Here is a 23,171-nt window from a genome sequence, read left to right as displayed (position 1 = left end):
TGAAACAGGAAAATGTGGTTTGCTTCGTAATAGCTGCTTTAATGATTCTCACTCTCACCCCGCCCAGCCTTGTGAAATTCTGTTTCGTTATGCTTGGCCCATTTTGCAGGGGTATCCGTCGCTTGTGGGGTGGGCTGCGTGATGTATAAGTTAATCATATACAAGTGTTCACTGTAACTGTTTAGGAAACGTTCTGTTTCGAAGGGGGGGGAGAGCCCTTTCTGTATCAACCCGTTTTCGAAGAAATCCCTTGAGCACACTGAAGGGATTCTGAGGGGAGTGTTTTTGGGCGCACACCTAGTTCACAAGGTGGAACAACTTGTTTGCGGTTCAGTTCTTTGAATCAAAACTGTGCCCTTATGACTTTGCTACCCATTACATGAGAGGTCTGTGACCTATGGACTTTCTAACCCCATAGAGGATGACTTGGCTCTGGATCACAATGGGCTGCAGAGGGGTTGGTTTAATATTTACCCTGGCCATGTGTTGCTGTGCTTACTACTGAGCTGTTAAAGAAAGAGGGGAAGAAAAATATCTGAGGCCTTGATTGATTTCCTTCTGCTCAAAAGTCTGCAAACCACAGGCCTTATACTGGAGTTGGAATAAAAGCTTAAATTAGAAAACAATGTGATAACAGTGTTTGAACAGGAACGGTCTCAAGAAGTCACAACAGGACTATCAGCCTATTTGGAACCTTATAACACTAAAAACTCTGGCCTTTCTCATTTGTTAGCAGCAAACTTAACAGCATGTTGTCGTCACTGCGAGTAATCACATTTGGCCACACGAACCCTTTTAAAATATTTTATATGCTATAGTATACATGAGCATTTATCATTATTTAATATTGTATTGTTGAAGGCTCTCACGGCCGGAATCACTGGGGTGCTGTGTGGTTTCCGGGCTGTATGGCCGTGTTCTAGCAGCATTCTCTCCTGACGTTTTGCCTGCATCTGTGGCTGGCATCTTCAGAGGAAGATGCCAGCCACAGATGCAGGCGAAACGTCAGGAGAGAATGCTGCTAGAACATGGCCATACAGCCCGGAAACCACACAGCACCCCATTATTTTAATATTGTCAAAAAATCATGCCTTACATTTTGAGGGAGAAAAGCCGTATCTTAAAAATGTGCTTATTTAATTCCCAAAGAGAATATTTCATAAGAATGTGTTCAGTGCTCTCCAAAGTTTTATACTTTTTGGCAGAAAAATGGAAGGAAAAAATTCATTGTGTCCCCCTGCCACAGGCAGGCTTGGGCCTCACACCTCTCGCTGCTGATCTTGCATATGTTCATTCATACATACATAAGCCTTTATTGGCATAGTCAGAAAAAGTTACATAAATCAGGAACAATTGCATGGATACATGATAGATGAAAGGCCCCACGGGGAGCACAACAAATACGTTCTACTGGGAACTCTCACCTATCTCCGCAATGAAATATGTTCATTCAGATATATACATTAAGGAACATTAATGCCTAATAAAGGTCTTTGAACTTGAACTTGAACATTAAGGAACAGACTCACAAGCCTGGTTCCCTTGGGTCCTGGGAGGTCAGGAACCCCCTCTGGTGGACCCAAGTATCCACTTGGTATCACACCTTCCCACCTTTTTTCACTACTAGAGGGTTTAAAAAAACAACCCAGTAACTGCTGCCACCAGCAAATCTGAATCTCCTGGATGGATCGGCATGTCTGGCTCTCTACGTTCATTGCCATTGAGAGGCTCCACCTAGTTCCGGCATCTCTTGCTGTGTTCCTACATGCTCACGTATCATATCTATCATGCTCATGTATTGCTCACATATTGATCTATCATATCTTCTTAGTTTTAAGCTGTTGTGCTTCAGGGATGGGGTGCCCTCCCATCACCACTTCCCTTTTAGCACTCGTTAGTTAGCAAGACCAAGTAGGCATGGCCTGTTTGTAGAGATAAGGCGCCAACCTGCAGCTCTCCAGATGTTCATGGACTACAATTTCCATCAGCCCCTGCCACCATGGCCAATTGGCCATGATGGCAGGGGCTGATGGGAATTGTAGTCCATGATCATCTGGAGAGCCACAGGTTGCAGACCCCGGGCTTAGAGAGCAGCAGTGGCATAGGAGGTTAAGAGCTTGTGTATCTAATCTGGAGGAACCGGGTTTGATTCCCCGCTCTGCTGCCTGAGCTGTGGAGGCTTATCTGGGGAATTCAGATTAGCCTGTACACTCCCACACATGCCAGCTGGGTGACCTTGGGCTAGTCACAGCTTTTTGGAGCTCTCTCAGCCCCACCTACCTCACAGGGTGTTTGTTGTGAGGGGGGAAGGGCAAGGAGATTGTAAGCCCCTTTGAGTCTCCTGCAGGATAGAAAGGGGGGATATAAATCAAAACTCTTCTTCTTAGAGCATTCAGAATATAAGAAGGTTTAAGAAAGTACATAGGGTCTAGGGTTTTCCAGGTTGTATGGCCGTGTTCCAGTAGCCATACAACTGGGAAAACCCACAACACCCTAGTGATTCTGGCCATGAAAGTCTTCGACAATACATATGGCCTTTTAACATGTCATTCTCTAAATACTTACTCTGGCAGCTTTAATGTGAGCATCTTGTAAGTTGTCAGGCCGACTCTTTTAGAGAGTGAGATGTGGGATTTCATATACCCCCCCCCTCTTCAAAAAAAAAAAAGCTGGTGAGTAGGACCAACTGTTGTTCAGTGACCAAATTTGAGAGTTCCTTTGATGGCGAGATTTGGGATTTTTAGCATTAAATAATTCCTGCACAGCCTCATGGTTCACAGTTGATTTAACAGTGGAAAAAAAAACCCAGAGTGCTAGTATTAGAGGGGGCAGTTCATCTATGAATGGGAGAAGTTCGGTTTGTTGCATCTCGGCTGCCTTTGAGTGGCATCTGAAGTGCTCTTGTGGGCACGTGGCATAGGATGGGACGTTTAGCAACGTCTTCAGTAGATCGGCTTCAAATTCTCAATCCAATCTTAGCACTTTCAGTTCTCTCTTGTCCGGATGCAGCTGTTGCAAAAAGAGTGTCAGAACTGTTGGATGACGTCAAATGTGCTCTTGTATGTGTTCTAGCTCCAGAATCTGGGCATTAATCCGGCCAACATTGGATTCAGCACTCTCACGATGGAGTCCGACAAATTCATCTGCATACGGGAGAAGGTAGGGGAACAGGCCCAGGTGGTCATCATTGACATGAATGATCCCAGCAACCCCATTCGCCGGCCGATTTCCGCTGACAGCGCAATCATGAACCCTGCCAGCAAGGTCATTGCACTGAAAGGTACGGAACATCTTTCTCAAAGTGTTTCAAGGTGTCTCTGAAACACAGGTGTCAAACTCGCGCCCCTCCAGATGTTCTGGACTACAGCTCCCATCATCCCTTGCCAGCATCATGCTGGCGAAGGATGACGCAGGCTGAATCTGGAGAACACAAGTTATTTACCTATTAATGGTATCTGAAAGGCAGCAAGCTTGGATTTTGTGGCACTTCAGGCTTTAAAGCTGCATGGATTTTTCAGTCTCTAAGGCTATCTTTATTGCTGTTCCCTTTCAGTAAATTTCACTGCAACTTCTTTTTTCTTTTTTGCACTATAAAAAGCTGCATCTTAGGGTGTGGACGTGATGCTGGCAGACCCAAGGATTTAGTTCATGACTTGAGGACTTTGTCCATCCTCAAACTGGCTTTTGGTATAGTTACTGGAACACGTAGATGACTGGGAAAGGCAACGGCAAACCACCCTGTAGACATGATCTGCCCAGTAGACGTTATGATGTGATGTCACCCCATGAGTCAGTAATGACCAGGTGCTTGCAGAAGGGACTTCTTTTACCTTTACTGGAACATAGTCACCTAAAGCTTGTTAATGGGATTGAGGTTTGTATGCAACTGGAAAATTAACTGTAAGAAAGCAAGATCCAGACTGTATCTTTTCAAACCACTGGGGGATTTCCACTGCCCCCCACCTCATTGCTCTATTCCAGTTTTTTTTCCCTTGAGCTGACTCTCAACTGCTGTTGACACAGTCGCTCCCTGTAACATGCTCAGTTCCCATCACTCAGTTCCCATCCCATTACACAAAGTTATGTTCTCTGTTTCCGGGGAGGCTTCTGGGTAGATGAAGATTCCTGCCTTGAGGAGCAGCAGTGGCGTAGGAGGTTAAGAGCTCGTGTATCTAATCTGGAGGAACCGGGTTTGATTCCCAGCTCTGCCGCCTGAGCTGTGGAGGCTTATCTGGGGAATTCAGATTAGCCTGTGGCGGCTCCCACCGCCAGCTGGGTGACCTTGGGCTGATCACAGCTGCTCGAACTCTACCAGCCCACCTACCTCACAGGGTGTTTGTTGTGAGGGGGGAAGGGCCAGGAGATTGTAAGCCCCTTTGAGTCTCCTGCAGGAGAGAAAGGGGGGATATAAATCCAAACTCTTCTTCTTCTTCTTGTCCGTGGGTAACCTAATCTTACTACTGTATGATTGGCAAGGGGGCGTAGCAGAGAGCGTTCTGACCCTTCTGTCCAAAGAAAGGTTCTTGCTGTGTCCCAAAGCAGGCAGGTTGGCTCACAATGCCAATTGAACAGTTCTCCAGATTGAGAGATGGCATTCCCCCCCCCCCCCCGCCATTTCCCCCACTACACTGGTCAGATTTCTTGGAGGTGATCAAAATGTGGAGGTGATCAAAATGTGACGTTCTGGCCCTCCTTTTCCAACATCTGGTTCACTATCTACTTGAAAGTTTAGCCTCTGAAGCCCACAGAAACCTTTCCCTCTTCTTAAGTAGTTAATCACACTAGCAAGCGGGCTTACGAAGAGTTAACTGTTTGTCCTTCAGTGGCAAGTAAAAGTTGCTCGGGAGAGACCAATCAGGGACCCTCTTTATTTAGATGTCAGATAACTGACATGGTCAAACAAAACTTTTCTTGTGTGCCCAGTGCCTTTGTGAACTTATTTGCACGGCTTTGTGCAAACTCATTATTTGATCGTTGCACACCCACGACTCTTTAGCATAGTGTTATTTCTGGATTAGTTCTTTTCCATTGTGGAACAGATGACTTTTGGAATTCCGCTTCAGCCTTCAGACTTCCAGCATCATACAGGACCTTAATTTCGTTTATATATTTTACTTGAGTCAACTTTTTTGGCTGAGACTCAAGGCAGATTACGATGTCAGAAAACAGTGCAATAAAAGAAAACCAGTTTGGAGTACACGTCGGATTACAAAACAATTGATATTACAGAAATTAGAAAATGGTACGGAAAAAAATGTAGAATGATATAATAGGAATGCAGTACGTTGCATTCCCATTCCTTTTTTGTAAAAGTGTCCTCTTGATCCAATATGATGTTATGTATTCTGAGGTATGATAGGTAAGTGGGACCCTTCCTGACCTATTCAGGCATGCCATTCCACCTGCAAGGAGCCACAGTAGAGATTGCTCAGGTACAGGCAACTGTTGATCTTACCCATTTGCAGGGTGACACCTTCAGACAGCTTTTCTTAGGCCAGTGATGCGCCCGCCTTGCTACTTGCAGGGCGGGTGAAGATGGGCCCGGCGGCTCGGCCTGGCCGGCCGCCAGGACAGCGCCCGCCTTGCAATGAGCGAGGCGGGCAGGAGGCAAAGCCAGCGTACGAGCCTGACGGCCATGAAGGATGCTTCGGCTCCGCGGAGCCGCAGAACAGCGGCGGAAGAGCCGCGGGTTCCCGACCCCTGAGCTAGACCAAGGGTCTGCAACCTGCGGCTCTCCAGATGTTAATGAACTAGAATTCCCATCAGCCCCTGTCAGCTTGGCCAATTGGCCATGCTGGCAGGAGCTGATGGGAATTGTAGTTCATGAACCTCTGGAGATCCGCGGGTTGCAGACCTCTGAGCTAGACATATTGGCAGAGGTGGTCCTTTTCAAAATGCGGACCCTGGGCCATGAATAACTTTGTAAGTAATAACCAGCACCTTGAACTGAGCCTGCGAGTTGATTGCTAATCAGTATATAATGACTATAGAACAGAAATAATATCCTCTATAATTCTGTTGCTGAGTTCTGTACCAGTCAGAGTTTCTGAGTTGTCTTCAGGGGCATACCTGGGTAAAGTGTGTTACAGTAATGTGGCCTCCAGGTTACCATAGTGCACAGGTGTCAAACTCGCGGCCCTCCAGATGTTATGGACTACAGTTCCCATCATCCCCTGCCAGCATGATGCTGGCAGGGGTGAAGAACTGTATGAATCTATATCTGGAGAACCTAAGTTTGACACCTATGTCATAGTGGCTACATCAGCCAGACCAAGGTGAGGAGCCATTTTCCAAGATAAATGAGGGTGGAAGAAAGCATGGTGGGGTGGTGGGGAGAGTATTATCCCTAGATCTTAACTGAGTTATCAAGGTTACCCTGATACAAGTGATCCATTTCACAAGTTAGGCAGTATGCTCTATGCTTTTGTTGCCTGAGCAGTTTAACATTCAGCATCCAGATTGGAGCATATTTGAGGGTCTTGAACAAAATGTTTTGCAAAAGTGCCGCAGCTTCGTTGTCTATTCCTGATCGTTTAGACCAGGGGTGTCAAATTTGCAGCCTTCCAGATGTTCATGAACTACAATTCCCATCAGTCCTTCCCAACATGATCATTGGCTGTACTGGCAAGGGCTGATGGGAACTGTAGTTCATGAACATCTGGAGGGCCGCTAGTTTGACACCTGTGATTTAGACCGAAGAGTGAGCAAGTACCAAAGTATTCTACTTGACCGCGAAGACAAGAACCGATCAATCAGTGTCCACAATAGTTTTCACTGGGAGCCAACAGTAAGAAAGAATGATGGAGATTGGTGGCCATCTTCAATGTTAACGGGCCCAAGATGTTAAATGGTGTTGCTTGTAAGGAGCATCCCTCAGAAATATGTGATGTGGCTTCCAACTGAAGTACATATTTGCTCTTCAAAGAATGAACAATTCTGAGATAATAATAGTAACACTTTTGTCAAGTAGCACAGCTGGTGTCCAATAGCGAGAGGTATACAAACCACGTCAGACTTCCACATCAGATATCGTTTCTGGTTATTCTCCGTAAAATAAACCAGGAAGCACCCAGTGGCTTCTTAGATTTTGTAGCACATGCAACGAACAAAATATACACCAGTGGTCTCAGGAGATAGCCGTAGTAGTAGTAATTTTTTAAAAGAAAATCCACACACAATGAAATCTTACCTGCTGCTGAAAATTTAAAATCGAAGCTAGACAAAGATCCAATCTATTTCTCTTCAGGGGTTTATCGTTGAGTTAGGCAGCCTGATTCAAGGGGTGGGGGGTGTTGGCTCAGCTGTGCCGCCTCCAACAAGGCGTTTGGTGATGCGGCCACCGGGAAAATACCTTTCCGGCTGTGAAAAGCCCTATTCAGGGCAGCGGCCACCCTTTTTTTGCTACTGTTTCTGTAGCCCTATCAGTCCCTGAAAGAAGGTTTAAAACATAGGTGTCAAACTCGCGGCCCTCCAGATGTTATGGACTACAGTTCCCATCATCCCCTGCCAGCATGATGCTGGCAGGGGATGATGGGAGCTGTAGTCCATAACATCTGGAGGGCCGCGAGTTTGACACCTGTGGTTTAAAAGATAATCAGCAGCATGATGTTGGAAAGCGGCCATAAGAGGAATCGTCAACTGTTAACTTATCATAGTGTTCGCAAGGCAAGAAAAAGTGTCCAATAAATTCTAGGATCTGGGTTCCGTGGGAGCATATCCTCTGCTCCTGAAGAGCAGGAGATTATGGGGGGGGGGAGGGGGGCTGTCCTGAATGTCCCACTCTCGCATTGCTCTCAACCCCTGTTCGCGCTCAAGTCTGGAAGGAGGAGGCAGAGTACTATAAATACCCCGCCTGTTGCACAACAGATCACCAAACGTCGCCAGTCTGGGTCGATTAGCCACACGCAGCACATGTCCTGACTTGAATCGAACTGTGTAATGGATGAGAAGTGTTTAGTCACCTCTGCCCAAATGTTCGCTCTGTTAATGCTGCTTATCTGCCTCCACAAAAGCCAACGTGTTGCCCTGGTTCCCCCCCCCCCCCCCTCGGTGGAGAAGCTAAACTTGCTTTTATACTGATCTCTTGTCTCTCTCATTACAGTAGTTTCCTCCCTTTTTTTCTGACGGCTTTAATGTTATATCACTATTTTTTTTTTGTCACACCTTCAATGCTTTCTTGTGTGTGAAGATGGTGAGTTATCTCTGTTTTAGATTGTATTTGTGTTTGTCCTGTTTTATGAAAAGAAAATGCGAAAGGCTTACCGGCTTAAAGGCTTAGCAAGGCGCACCACTGAATAATTGACGTGGAGGACGGCAAGAAACCTGCCTTCTGTCGCTGCTCCTGAGGCTGGGTCTTGGGGCTCCTCCTTTCAAAAGAATAACGGCAACAAACAATAGCGGCAAGAGAATTTCAGGAATGGCAGCATCTTTGCTTTGGAGTTGTAGAAATGCTTGACTGAAGGCAGAAACTTGGATATGCATCAAGCTTTTTATAAACAGGACTGAGACTCCTACAATTTCATATCTGGCTTTTTGCTTTTCCCCCCCCCCTTTGCTTTTCACGTTCTTAGGAACAATGAAGCCAGTCTGGCTGCCACGTAAAAGATGCAATTTTGGACAATCCCCATCCTCAAAATTCACGATTACATAGTGAAAGGAATAGTGGTTTTCAAATGAGATTTTTTTCCTCCCAGCGCCTTTTGATAACCAATTTGACTTGTTACTTGGAACCTAACCACCAGTGCTAATTCAGTGTAGATAAGTTCTGAGCCTTGGTAGGTTTTTGTGACTTAGCCTTTAACCCTGGCTCATTCCGCACATGCAGAATAATGCACTTTCAAACTGCTTTCAGTGCTCTTTGAAGCTTTGCGGAATGGCAAAATCCACTTGCAAACAGTTGTGAAAGTGGTTTGAAAATGCATTATTTTGTGTGTGCGGAAGGGGCCTCTGAAACTTAGTTCTTTTTGGCTTTGAAAATCTGACTTGCGTAGCTTCTGAGCTTTGTGTTTCCTTGAAGTAAAGATTGTGTAAACATATGGCGCTAGTAATGTCCTTGGAAGTACTTGCAGCTTTGTTTCCCCTGCCCTGTTTCCCAGAAGGTTATTCGGATGCCTGGTCCTCTGTCCTTGTATGCCTGCATGGGCCAGTTCTCAAAACGAGAAATGGACATGCCTTGAGTCAGTGTGGATCAGTCAGTTGGGAGGCTCTTTGTTACGCAGACTAGGAGTCAAAATGCCAACCCCCTCTCTCTGTGACAATAAAAACTGTTCTGCCGGCTCAAATTGGTAGTCCACTTGGTCTAGTAAGTTGCCAGCCCGAAGGCCTACAAGAAGGTTGCAAAGAAAAGCCAACACGGTCTGTTGCCCCTCCCCTTGCTTTTTTATTTATTTACTTTTAACAACCACCACCTTTATTTGGCATTTAAAAATAGGTTGTAGAGCGTTGCCAGACATTTTTGAAATACAAATCAAGAGTACATTTGAAGCGCAGACAGGAAGACTGTATATAGCAGTATACATTACTTAGAAAGTTCTGTCACTTGTAAAAGAACTTTTGCTACTTTTTCCAAGAGCATGACATCTGTGCTGTTTAACAGAAGCTCCACAACAGAACAGTCAGAGTCACTTTCAGATCTGTCTAGGGCCAGCCTTTGTTCTGAGTAGCAACCCAGAGTAGCAACTTCCATCTTTGTTCTGAGTAGCAACCCAGATCCATTTTGAAGTTTGCCCTTGAACATGAGGACTCCGTTTGGTCATCATGCCTAGCTTTCGATGTACCTCTACGTCATGAGTTTTCCTAGTACCCTTTTAGCGGTATCCTAGTTTATGGCCATTGAGGTCTGTAGCAACAAGCTCTGCTCTTTCTAATGGTGCTAGAGAGAACCTCTTTGGATACACCTCCTCCTCTGCATCCCACAAGCCAGTATTTTGGCCAGTTTCAAAGCATGCTCTGTGGCTCTAGTTTCTTCCCTCCTCTCTTGCTGCCATGTCCTGAGCAAGGCACAAGTACAGCCAGCTAGTCAGTAAGGATCACGCTTTAGTTCTTTGCATGAAAATCAGTAGGGTTTAACAGCACGTAACAGGGTTACCTACACTGCTTCCCCAAAATTAGGTCTTAGGTTTAATGCTAATAATTGAGCCCACAGATGTGTGTGTGTGGGGGTGCGCTCTGTTTGCATGTGCCCACAGAGAGGGCTCTAAGTGCCACCTCTGGCACCTGTTTCATAGGTTCGCCACCACTGTCCTAGGACAGGGGTCTGCAACCTGTGGCTCTCCAGATGTTCATGGACTACAATTCCCATCAGCCCTTGCCACCATGGCCAAATGGCCATGCTGGCAGGGGCTGATGGGAATTGTAGTCCATGAACATCTGGAGAACCACAGGTTGCAGACTCCTAGGAGCCACATGTTGCAGACCCCTAGGAAGAAGTAAAGCCTGAAGGTGGACTGCAGCCACACAGTAAGGAAAGCCTGGGTGCCTACCAATCTTCCTGATCTTCCCATGGAAAATCCTTTGGCTCCGGCCACTTTTTGAAACGCTCGTTGGCACTAGTGCTGGTGGGTGCCATGGATTCCCCCCCCCACTCACTAGTAATGGTTAATGAACTCCCTACCCCCCCACCCACCCACTCCGGCTTGATTCTGAATTGGGTTTGGAAAACTTAGTTATTTCTCTCCCCTCATTGGGGAAAAAAGACCCTGGGGCTTTGGGGGTATTTTTTGAGCAGGGGAGCCCAATTTGGGACTTCTGCATTTCTAGTGATAGTGATCTCTGGCTTGCCTAACATTCCAAGACTGAGAAGGGTGTTTTTACTTTCTTGGTTTGCAGTCCAAGCTTGACTGGGATCTATCTAGGAAAATTTGCACTGCGTTACCCTTTGGATTTCGGCAGGGTTGTTCTCATAAAAATGACGGTCCTCTTAAGAAGCTCAGGGTCTAACACTGCCACTCTATCCTTGCATCTGGTATAGTTTAGTTAGGCAAAGACTGGCCTGTGATTACCTAGTGAGCTTTGTGGCTAAACAGGGAGTTTAACCTGGTCTTCCCAGTCTGTACCCCAGTACTTTTATGAGCTGCATACCACACTGGTTCCTTACTTGCAGCAAGGATGTTGAAGGTGGCATGCTTTAACATTGTTATCAATATTCAATTTCTTCCTATGACAAGCACTTCTCTTCCCCTTCCTGCCTGGTTGTCATTGTGTCCTCCCATCTCCCCACGTGTAGCGCACGATATGCAATAGCAAAGAAACTTTGTTGAGGTTTATGGGTTTTGGTTCACCAAAGTTACCAGCTAACCTAACAAAGTGTCTAGTTTGTGACTACCGTTTCCCATTCTCATGGAAACCGTCTTGTGTTTCTCCAGTACTCGTCGTAGATGCAAATACAATTCGTGTAGCTTTTTTTCTGGTATGCCTTGATGTACTTTTAGTGCAATTGAGTCAAGCAAACCCTGCTCCTTGGGTTAACAATCAATAGCGTAGCATGAAAAGTAGCTGTTGTTTCAACTTTGTAAGAACAAAGCTGTGTTTGCAACACCTGGATATGAAGCCACAACCAATTCTGCAATTGGTTTAGCTGGAACTGGCTTTTGAGTGATAGATTTGGCTTTAGAAATGTTGCTGCCCGGTTAAAAAAGCCTGCTGACCACTGGGAACTTCACAACCCAAACACCATGCATGATACCTTCCCTGCGGTAAGGTGTAGTTTCCTCATTCGACTCCCATATTGCAATCGCTTCATTTTTGTCGTGATCCTTTGAATGTTTGAATCTTGCTAACAGTAACCTTGGCTAACTTGTGCTGCGGTCTCGTTTTCAGCTGCGAAGACCCTTCAAATCTTTAACATTGAAATGAAGAGCAAAATGAAAGCACACACCATGACGGACGACGTCACCTTTTGGAAGTGGATCTCTCTGAACACTGTTGCCCTGGTCACTGACAATGCTGTATACCACTGGAGCATGGAAGGGGAGTCCCAGCCCGTAAAAATGTTTGACCGCCACTCTAGTCTTGCGGGCTGCCAGATCATCAATTATCGTACAGATGCCAAGCAGAAATGGTTGCTTCTGACTGGCATATCTGCACAGGTAACACTTTAGCGTAGGTTGATCCTTTGCGGCATACGCTTGTTGGGAGAGGCACTGACAGGGCTGTATGTTTGGCGTCGTGCTCACATTTGCTGTGTGAGAAGGAAGCTAGAGCCGTTTTCCTGACAGGAAAATGAAGTTGAGCTTTATGTTTAGCTGAAGACCATAAAAAAAATGTATCCTGGCTAGTTTGGACGTTGAATTTGTCTACATCCGTTTGTTTGGTTGTCATTGTCAGTTTGTCTTATGAGTAATGGCTGAACTTCATTTAAAGAAGACCTTAATTCGTTGGTCCCTGTTCTAGAAAAATATCCAGAAGTAGACTGAATAGGATAACATGATAAGAACATAAGAACAAGCCAGCTGGATCAGACCAGAGTCCATCTAGTCCAGCTCTCTGCTACTCGCAGTGGCCCACCAGGTGCCATTGGGAGCCTAGCCTGCTGGATCAGACCAGAGTCCATCTAGTCCAGCTCTCTGCTACTCGCAGTGGCCCACCAGGTGCCTTTGGGAGCTCACATGCAGGATGTGAAAGCAATGGCCTGCTGCTGCTGCTGCTCCTGAGCACCTGGTCTGCTAAGGCATTTGCAACCTCAGATCAAGGAGGATCAAGATTGGTAGCCATAAATCGACTTCTCCTCCATAAATCTGTCCAAGCCCCTTTTAAAGCTATCCAGGTGAGTGGCCATCACCACCTCCTGTGGCAGCATATTCCAAACACCAATCACATGTTGCGTGAATAAGTGTTTCCTTTTATTAGTCCTAATTCTTCCCCCCAGGATAGGAGCCTTCTTGAGCAGACTGTGGTGCATTTGGGTTAAAAGAAGACCCTGTTGGCATTTTTAACTGGAGCTTTTCATGAGCTGGTAGTTAAACGGAAGAGCCTTTCGATGGGCCAGCTGAGATCCAATTCCCAGAGGATATAACAGGCATTCTGAACCAAGGAGAAGTGCAAATAATATGTTAAAGGAGGTTCTTGATGCTGTATAAATGCTTCAGAAGCTGTAGTAGCCCAATAGCAGGCTCCTCCAGGTTGTGAGATTGGTCTGGGTAGTATTGCAAAACTGACACGAGTCAAAGGCCCGTTCCCCACAGGCCAAAAACAGCGCCTCAGGCACGGTAAAAACACCGTTCCTGGAACGTGGTTTGCATAGCTGCCACCTCCAAAACAAGGCAGCGCCGTGCTTTATCCCCCCCCCCCAACCGGTGGGGAAATGCTGTTTTCGAAACTCGCTCAATGAGCAAGTTTTTTCAAAAACAGTGTTGTGCAACCAGCGTTGAGTGAACGGCGCCGAGTCGAGGGCGGCGCTTTTAGGCGCGTCCTGTTTTTTAAAAACTTACCTTTCCCCCCACTCACAGCTCTGCAGGTCGAGGGCGGCGCTTTTAGGCGTGTTCCATTTTTTGAAAAACTTAGGCTCATTCCGCACACGCAGAATAATGCACTTTCAAGCTGCTTTCAGGGCTCTTTGAAGCTGTGCGGAATGGCAAAAACAGTTGTGAAAGCAGCTTGAAAGTGCACTATTTTGCGTGTGCAGAATGAGCCTTACCTTCTCTCCCTGCGCAGCTCCTCTACGCAGCTCCGCAGGGATGAGGAGTCCCACCCACGCTGCCCTCCGACACCCCCCCCCCCCCGAGGCGTTGCCGTGGCCATGGGGGTGTGTTCCCTCATCCCTGCAGAGCAGGGAAGAGAAGGTAAGTTTAAAAATGAAATGGAGGCGCCTCCACGGGCCTCAGCTGTTCTGGGGCCGCCTGCACGGAAGGGTGCGAATGGCCCCGGGGCTACATCAGTACCGTTTATACTGTGGGCCGCCTGTTCCCAGACCCGGTTGGAGTGGGCCAAAGAAAAGTTTCCTTTTCCCCTTCAGCTGGAGTGCAACACAGACTTTGCCTAGGCTTCCCACAACTACGCTGTTGGCATGTTCAGCTTGTGAGTCCGGTTGTACAAAGGTTACTGACTTCAGTCTCTCTGTGTGTGTCCTCCTTCCTTTAAAGCAAAACCGTGTAGTGGGCGCCATGCAGCTTTATTCAGTAGATAGGAAAGTGTCCCAGCCCATCGAGGGCCACGCTGCTAGCTTTGCGCAGTTCAAGATGGAAGGCAACGCCGAAGAATCCACCCTTTTCTGTTTTGCAGTGAGAGGCCAAGCTGGAGGCAAGGTAGGTTTGATCTTGGGTCGTCTGTCCTTACGTAGGAGGGGAAAGGTCCACTTCTGTGGCCGGGGGCTGGTGTCCTCATGAGCTCGATGTAATGATCATTACCGATGGGGGGAAACTGTGCCTTCTCTTCCCTTTGCAAACGGCATCAAGAGCTACTCTGGCATGTTTGCGCAGAACGCCTCATGAACCGAGTGAGACGCCTCCTTGCAGAGAGAGGCTTTACTGATGAGAAGGGAAATTTGATACGGGTAACTTAGAATGGGGATGAATTAATTGGTAGATTGGGAGCAGGGGCGGCTGTGGTCATTCGCAGAAGGAAACACTCTGGAGGGCATCAGACAGAAAGGTATTTTTCAGTTGAGTGTACCTCTGTGACCTGCCTGTAATTCCATCTATTTCTGGGCTGGCTGCACAATGCAGTGGCCACAGTTCAGTGAATACTGTCTGTCCCTTGTCGTTTGGCCCAGGATTAAAATCCCAGCAGCTTCCTCCTTGGCAGAGTTCCGTCTCATTTTGCTTCTTTCGTGTACATTTTATAAAAACAACAAACAACAGCAGGGAAAGTCTTGCAGCTCTAGTTCCTAATAGGCTATGGTAAAATACAAAATTGGACTGCTTCGAGGTGCTACAAGAGCCTTGCTTGAACTGGTGGAGCCTGTTGTATGGATAAGGCAACAGAACTCACTTGATTGTTCGCGAGTTCCTGTATTGAGAGCCAGCACGGTGTAGTGGTCAAAAGCAGGAGCACTCTAATCAGGGGAGCCGGGTTTGATTCCCGGCTCTGCCACTGGAGCTGTGGAGGCTTATCTGGTGAATCAGATTAGTTTGTGCAGTCCAACACATGCCAGCTGGGTGACCTTGGGCTAGTCACAGTTCTTCGGAGCTCTCTCAGCCCCTACCCACCTCACAGGGTGTTTGTTGCGGGGCGGGGTGGGGGGGGGGAAGGGAAAGGAGATTGTAAGCTCCTTTGAGTCTCCTTACAGGAGAGAACGGGGGGGATTTAAATCCAAACTCTTCTTCCTCTATGCCTCTTGGCCACTGCAGCGTCAGTTTGACAAACCTGGGCCCTTGCCCCTGAGGATGCTCAAGGTGAATAATCCCATCCCTTGTCCCCCTGCAGTTGCATATCATCGAAGTCGGGACGCCTCCCACAGGAAACCAACCGTTCCCCAAGAAAGCAGTGGACGTCTTCTTCCCACCCGAAGCACAGAACGACTTTCCAGTAGCAATGCAGGTAGGGCACAATGTCCAGCGGATACCTTCCATGTCTAGCGTTGGGGGGGGCGGGGATGCACTCTCATTCAGCTGTGTCTTAACCAGCTGGTGGTTGCGGAATGGTGAAGAATGAGGTGGCTTCCTACTCTCTACCTCCAAGCCTTGGGCTTAATGTCGTAAGCTGGTTTTAATTGCTGCTTAGCCTTGCCTTTTTATAGAAGAAAAGTTCAGGTATTTTTAGCATTTCGTAAAGAGTAAGGGGGAGGGGGGCGGTTGGTTGCTTGGCAGAATTCCCTGGGCCGTTTGAATTGTTACCATGCATGAGCCAAACTGAAATTACATCTGCATAAATGTGACTCTCTGCATGCATTAATGTTCAGTGGCTTCATGCCGCTATTGGGTGCAACTTTCTGCATCTGTCGTGCCTCAGTTTTGTTTTAAAACAAACTCATGATAACCATTAGGGCGGCAAGGAGATCCTTGACAACTTAGGAAATTCCTCCTGATGTCTGAAATCCAATGGTGCGTGAGCAGGATTTCCAGCAGTTGGACTTCAATACCTGCCATGCTCTTTATGCTGCCTCAGCAGTGGCATAGTGGTTAAGAGCAGGGGCACTCTAATCTGGAGGAACCGGGTTTGATTCTCCGCTCTGCCGCCTGAGTTGTGGAGGCTTATCTGGGGAATTCAGATTAGCCTGTACCAGCCATTCTCAACCAGGGTTCCCTGGTACCCTGGGGTTCCGTGAGCATGTCCCAGGGGTACCGCGGCAACACTACCGCCGCCCCCCCTCATTTTTGTGGTGTCTCCCACCGGCGCCAGCAAGGACATGGAGCTGGCCCATGGGGCAGGGCCTGCCACAAGGTCAGCAGCCACCCCCCAGTGCTACCCTTCACCCTGGGAGGGGAAGGTGGCGTGTGTGGCAAGCAGGGGCAATGGGAGGGGAAGGTGGAGGGTGGCGGCAGGGGTACCGTGAGATATGAAGAGTGAGGTCAAGGGTACCCTGACCTCGAAAAGGGAAACACTGGCCTGTACATTCCAACACATGCCAGCTGGGTGACCTTGGGCTAGTCACAGTTCTTCGGAGCTCTCTCAGCCCCACCTACCTCCCAGGGTGTTTGTTGTGAGGGGGGAAGGGAAAGGAGTTTGTCAGCCCCTTTGTCTCCTTACAGGAGAGAAAGGAAGGACATAAATCCAACTCTTCTTCTTCATTGGTGGAAGACGAGCAAGTTAGTCAAACTGGGACAGCTGGGTGAATTTTAAGTAGGCAGATTCTTTGTGCTAATCCACCATCGTGGACGGTGTGAACTAAAACCCTATGCCTGCGCAGAGAATGTAGAGCTGATCGTGATGTGTTGGGAGTCTTAAGGATGCCCTCAAGGTTCATGTTTATTGTTCTGCAGATCAGTGAAAAGCATGATGTGGTCTTTCTGATCACAAAATACGGCTACATCCATCTGTATGACCTTGAAACAGGCACCTGTATCTACATGAACAGAATCAGCGGAGAGACCATTTTTGTCACCGCACCCCACGAAGCAACAGCTGGAATCATTGGAGTCAATCGAAAAGGACAGGTAAGGCCATTTCGTTCTCCTAGGGCAGAGATGGCGAACCTTTTCGAGACTGAGTGCCCAAACTGCGACCCAAAACCCACTTATTTATCGCAAAGTGCCAACATGGCAGTTTAACCTGAATACTGAGGTTTTAGTTTAGAAACAAACGGTTGGCTCCGAGGCGTGTGCTACTCGATAGTAAGCTTGGTGGTAGTTGGTGGCTTTGCTTTGAAGCAACTGTGCAACTCTTCCAATGGGTGAATCACAACCCTAGGAGGGTTTACTCAGAAGCAAGCCCCATTGCCAGCAACCGAGCTTACTCCCAGGTAAAGGATCACGCTTTAGTTCTTTGAATGAAAATCAGTGGGGTTTAACAGCTCTTATCAGGGTTACCCACGCTGCTTCCCCAAAACTAGGTCTTAGGTTTAATGCTAATAAACGAGCCCAGCGGCCCAGGCCAGCCTAGATGTGGGGGGGGGGGGGGTACTCTGTTCACGCATGCCCACAGAGAGGGCTCTGAGTGCCACCTCTGGCACCCGTGCCATAGGTTCGCCACCATTGTCCTAGTGCTCAGGTTGGAATTGCAGTGGGTAAAAGCCCTGAGTGGTAAACTGCGGTACTGTAGTCAAAGCTCTGCTTACGGCCTGGAGTCTGATCCTGGTGGTAGTCGGCTTCAGGTACCCGGCTCAAGATTGACTCAGCCTTTCACCCTCCGAGGTTGGTTAAATGAGAACCCAGCTTGCTGGGGATAAAGTGTAGATGACTGGGGAACGCCACAACAAACCAGTTCCTAAACATAGTCTGCCTAGTAAACGTTGCGGTGTGACGTCTGTGATGACCCAGCATTTGCGCCTTTACCTTTTTTTAAATCTCAAATTTTTAAAATCTGAAATTGAGTACCAACTCTGGAGTGTTGAAGTGTCTCACAGATCTCCAGCACTCCAGCATTGGCTTGTCGTTCAGAATTAAACTTGCCACTTCTTCAGGAAAGAAGGTCGAAACGCTGCATTGGGGAAGCAGGCGGAAGGAAGGTCAGAGTGGCCAGAACGCCGGCACTGTTTACCGCTGCTGACCCTGATGGATCTTTTCTGTACAGATATTGTTTGCTTTGAGAAGGGAGGTTTGTGGTTCTGGAATGCTGCTTTCAGCCAGGAATCAGAGTGCTCCGGTTGGCTCCCTGTGGAAGCTGCAGAGAGGACTGATTCAGAGAGTCATCTCATTTATTAGAGCACCGCAGTTAAGGGACAATAGGTTTCTTCTATCCAGGAACCACATGGTCTCTTCCATGCTCCTGAAAGCACGCAGTCTCTTCCTCATATTAATCCGGCTTTGCTCTAGAATCACTGCCCAGTTGCCGAGGCGTTGGTAGTTGTAAAATTCAGTGTAAAAACATATTCCTTGCTCACCAGTCATATTATAAAGGGGTTGCCTTTTTAATCTGTAGGAGGTTCTGGCCCAGAAAAATAACGTCACACCATTTCAGAGCTCTAACTGTGCTATATCTAGGAGAGAAGCTTCAGTCTTAGCAGTGTGTTAAATATGTGCTGCTAACCCCGGTTAAAACATTCTGAATGAATAAATAGGGTGGCTAAGAAGGGACAGCCAATGAGAGCTAAATTGTCTTGGGTGTGTGCCTGAGAGCAAGCCCTCCTGGCTTTGGGGTTGGTGTTACCGCTGGAATTCTTCCAGAGATTAAAATGAATCCTTTTCTCAAATAGCTAGCATCCTTCCAGCCGGATTGCGTTTTAATCTGCGGCTAAGCTGCTGTGGCTACAAAGAAAGCTTCCACTGGCAGTTGCCTGTGTGGTCTGAGAGGCAGCAGCTTTGTGAGTTCCCCTCGCTAGTCCCGTGCGGATAAAATCCTGATTTGCAGGAGGGAATTGTAATCTTCATAGCCTCTGTCTGCCTCTGCAGAAATCTAGGATAATGCAAGAAACCTCGGCCAGGATCCAACACACTGTGCAGTTGTGTTGCTAAGTGCAGCCCCCCCACACTGTCCCATTACACGGTAAACTGTTTTTGAAGCCAAGGTGCCCAAACCTTGGTACAAATGAGGGCCCATCTGAACCTGCCTCTCCTAAAAACTCAGAAAACTAAGTGTAACCTTGATGAGCCGAGAATGAGCTTGGAGAATCTCCTTAGGGCAGTGGTGGTGAACCTATGGCGCTCCAGATGTTTGTGGACTACAATTCCCATCAGCACCTGCTGATTCCCAATTGGCCATGCTGGCAAGGGCTGATGAGAATTGTAGTCCATGAACATGAGGAGTGCCATAGGTTCACCACCACTGCCCTAGAACGTACAAGGGCCACCACCCAGATGCCCCTACTCTGCTTCCTGGTTGCTGTTGGTTTTGGTGAACAAGTATGTCTCCCTCAGGGCTTATTGTGGAGAACGTTTCCTTGATGTTGGAAGCCCTGGCTCTGGAACGATAGTTCCTTCACTAAATCCCCTGTGTGCCCAGGAAAGCCAGAATTCTTTCCATACAAGTTCAGATTTTGGAGAATGGAATCCTTGATGTAAACTGAACTGTAATTCGTGTAGTTTTGCAGTGTCTCCAGTCGTAGGAAAGCGAGATTTCTGTCAGGAGTTAGCAAACCTAAAGAAATTCATGAAATGCCAGCAATTGATATTCAGGGGGGTGATGTCACTGAATATTCCCATTAGCAGTCACAGTTAATGGTTGTCAAAACACTAGAGGAGTCTAGCTTTTTAGGTTAATGGCTACTGTGGAACCTGATGGGTCGTCGTTCACCAGCGTGCGGCAAAGAGGATGCCTCTTCACCAGGAGAGAGGCTTACAGTACTTCTCTGGTGCAGCGCTGTAATGTTGTGTAGCCAGTGGAGCATACAGCTCATCTTGCATACTTCCCAGAAACATGCTTGAGGGCTGGAACGACACGCGCATCTGACCTGAAAACACAGGACTTCCATCTGAGCCCTGCTGTCAGTAAACAACAATATGAATCCTGTGTCCTTCTGAATACGATGGCTGTAGATGGCTCATTGCTGATGACCCCAAAGTCCAAGGATACACAACGTGCGTTCTTCACACACAGGAAGACATCTGTCACCATCCAGCAGGGATACACAGAACAAAGGGGCTGGGTTATCATGCTTTTGAAGAACGAGACCTTCAACGAGACTTATGGTCTCATTTTAAAGGTTTCATGCATAACTCATACCATAGTACTCCCCATTACTCTGTATGCAGAGGTGGGATCCAGCAGATTCTCACAGGTTCCCGAGAGTAGGTTACTAATTATTTGTGTGTGCCGAGAGGGGGTTACTAATTGGTGATTTTGCCACATGATTTTTGCCTTAATTACGCCCCTCCTCTCAGCAGTAGCATGCAGAACTTGAAGCAGTCTAGCTGGAGGTGCACCAGTGTGCGTGGCAGCCTGCACCTGTTTGCATTCGTTTCCCGCCCAAGGACCGGCACAGCGGCTGCGTCCTTGCCACAGCCCCACCCAGGAATGCCCCACCCCCGGAATGGCTGGCCCCGCCCCCGTCGTGCCCCGCCCAGCCCCATTGGCGCTACGCCACAGTTTGGATCCCACCACCATGGGAACCTGTTACTAAAATTTTTGGATCCCACCACTGTCTGTATGAGTGTGAAAGTTGGACAGTGAAGAAAGATGATGAGAAGAAATCTGATTCATTTGAAACAAGGTATGGCAGAAGAGTTTTACAGAGACTGAGGAATGCCAAAAAGACAAATAAGTTGAGTTCTAGATCAAATCAAGCACAAACTTTCCCTAGAAGTTAAAATGACTAAACTGAGGCTATCATACTCTGGTCACATTCTGAGAAGACGAGGCTCGCTGGGAAACTTGAAGTTAGCAGAAGAGGAAGACCCAACACAGGATGGATTGACTCAGTCAAGGAACCCACGGCCCTCCTTTTGCAAGACACGAGCAAGGCTATTAATGATAGGATGTTTTGGAGGTTAATCCATAGGGTTGCCATGTCAAAAGCAACTTAACAGCACTTAACACACATTCATGCCTAAGTACATGATTTTTGAGTGAGACTGTTGCTGGATTCCATCCCACACATTCTCCTGAACTGCGTATTATACCAAGAACTCCGATCCAGCCTGCTATCCCAAGCTATAGACCCTATGATTGATTATGCTGAATCAGATAAAGTAGTTACGCTTTTAAATTGTCAGGATTTTCATTGTTGCCTTGTAGTGGCAAAGTTTTTGTCAGAAGTTTGTAAACTGAATGTATGACAAACGCGAAGTTTTTTACTATTCACTTTTAACTGGAACTGTATTTTTTAACTGGAACTATATTTTAACTGGAACTATCGTGTATATGCCAATAAAGGCTTATTGAATTGAATTGAATTGAGTTAGACTGTTGGTCTGCCAGTGCGGCATTTTGATTGATTGATATGGGGGTGGGTCTCCAGGTCTTCTAAAGAAAACACGTGGTTTTTCATCTCACACCCTTTCCTCTAGAATGTAACGTTATTCTCCTGCCTTCAACCCAGGTGTTGTCCGTGTGCGTTGAGGAAGAGAACATCATTCCTTACATCACCAACGTGCTGCAGAACCCTGACCTGGCCCTGCGCATGGCCGTCCGTAACAACCTTGCCGGCGCCGAAGAGCTCTTTGCCCGGAAGTTCAATGCTCTTTTTGCCCAGGGGAGCTACTCGGAAGCAGCAAAGGTGGCCGCAAATGCCCCGAAGGTAAGGCAAACAGTCGAAAGGATGCTTTGCGGTACTTGTGGCACACATTTATTTATTTATTTCATTTCATTTCATTTCATTTTTAAACCGCCCTCCCCCGGAGGGCTCAGGGCGGTGTACATCAACACCATATAAATACAAAGATAAAAACAATCTATAACAATATTAAATTAATAGAATTTAAACAATTTAAAATTTGCAGATGGCAACCCCATTCCCGCCCACGGGAGACCAAGATGGTATGAGGGTCAGATGGTCATCCCATCTGGCCAAAAGCCTGGCGGAACAGGTCTGTTTTGCAGGCCCTGCGGAAACTCTGAAGGTCCCGCAGGGCCCTGGTCTCCTTAGGGAGCCTGTTCCACCAGGTAGGGGCCAGGGCAGTAAAAGCCCTGGCCCTTGTTGAGGCCAGCTGGATCTTTTTTGGGCCAGGGATTTCCAGCAACCGCTCCTCTGTAGAGCGGAGGGCCCTAGTACGGGGAGATGCGATCCCTCAGGTATGTAGGCCCAATGCCGCTGATGGCCTTAGGGCTGTATTGATTTTGCTTCTGTTTCCTTGATATTATCAGTGCTCCTGATGTTGGTTTCAACACCAGATTGTTCTGGGATGATGCTTGGCAGTCAACAGGAGTTTGTCATCCTTAAGTTTTGGAGCAGCCACATAACTCAGTGGTAGAGCACCTGTGCTGTGTGTGGAAAGTCCTAAGATCAGTCTCCAGTTGCAAGCCCTTGATGCTGGGACGGACCCCTGCCTAACGGTTGAAGTGCGGCATAAACAGTAGTGAGTTCTGTGGACTAATAGTCTGTTGCTACATCAGTCAGCTATATATGGGAGCCAGTGTGCTGCAGTAGTTAATGTGTCCAACCAGGACAATAGTGGCGAACCTTTGGCACTCCAGATGTTATGAACTACAATTCCCATCAGCCCCTGCCAGCATGGCCAATTGGCTATGCTGGAGGGGGCTGATGGGAATTGTAGTCCATAACATCTGGAGTGCCAAAGGCTCGCCACCACGGCACTAGGATCTGGGAGAGCCAGGTTTGAACTCCCTCTCTGCCATGGAATCTTGCTGGGCCAGTGACACACATTGGCTCCCTAACCAGGGTGGTTGTGAGGATGAAACTGAGACAAGGAGAACGATGTAATCTTCCCTGCGTCACTGTTGGGGGAGAAGGCAGGGTAAAAAGAAAGGGAACGAATCTTCCTTAGCTCTTACTCAGTCTGAGATTTTTGCAACTACCCTTTGGCGTGTAGTAACCGCACCAGCTCCTTGTACGTTCAGAGGTGCCCTGTTGAATCCGGGGGCGTTGCAGGCTTTTTACTCTGTGCACTTGTGTGTGGTGCGTTAAGTGAAATTGACGCTCAGTGTGTTTCACTCGGGTGGCAGCAGGGCAGGTTGGGATGAAAAAATGGCCCCATTCCAGATTGCCAGGGCTCCACCCCCATCAGGGAGGGAGGGAGAAAGCC

General features: G+C 47.6%; 1 protein-coding gene across 1 annotated transcript in view; it reads left to right on the top strand.

Moving 5' to 3' along the window:
- Positions 1-1,683: 1,683 nt before the first annotated feature.
- The window catches only part of CLTC (clathrin heavy chain), a 72,083-nt gene continuing 50,595 nt past the window's right edge, over positions 1,684-23,171 (top strand). The window contains 8 exon segments of the mRNA XM_048519374.1: positions 1,684-1,773; positions 3,073-3,280; positions 8,189-8,191; positions 11,818-12,086; positions 14,079-14,240; positions 15,361-15,474; positions 16,857-17,030; positions 21,509-21,706. Coding sequence (XP_048375331.1) covers positions 1,684-1,773; positions 3,073-3,280; positions 8,189-8,191; positions 11,818-12,086; positions 14,079-14,240; positions 15,361-15,474; positions 16,857-17,030; positions 21,509-21,706 — 1,218 coding nt within the window.

Source organism: Sphaerodactylus townsendi, linkage group LG16, assembly GCF_021028975.2.
Source record: "Sphaerodactylus townsendi isolate TG3544 linkage group LG16, MPM_Stown_v2.3, whole genome shotgun sequence".
Classification (NCBI taxonomy): Eukaryota; Metazoa; Chordata; class Lepidosauria; order Squamata; family Sphaerodactylidae; genus Sphaerodactylus; species Sphaerodactylus townsendi.
Note: the sequence above shows the minus strand (reverse complement) of the source record. Positions and strands in the feature narration are given on the sequence as shown.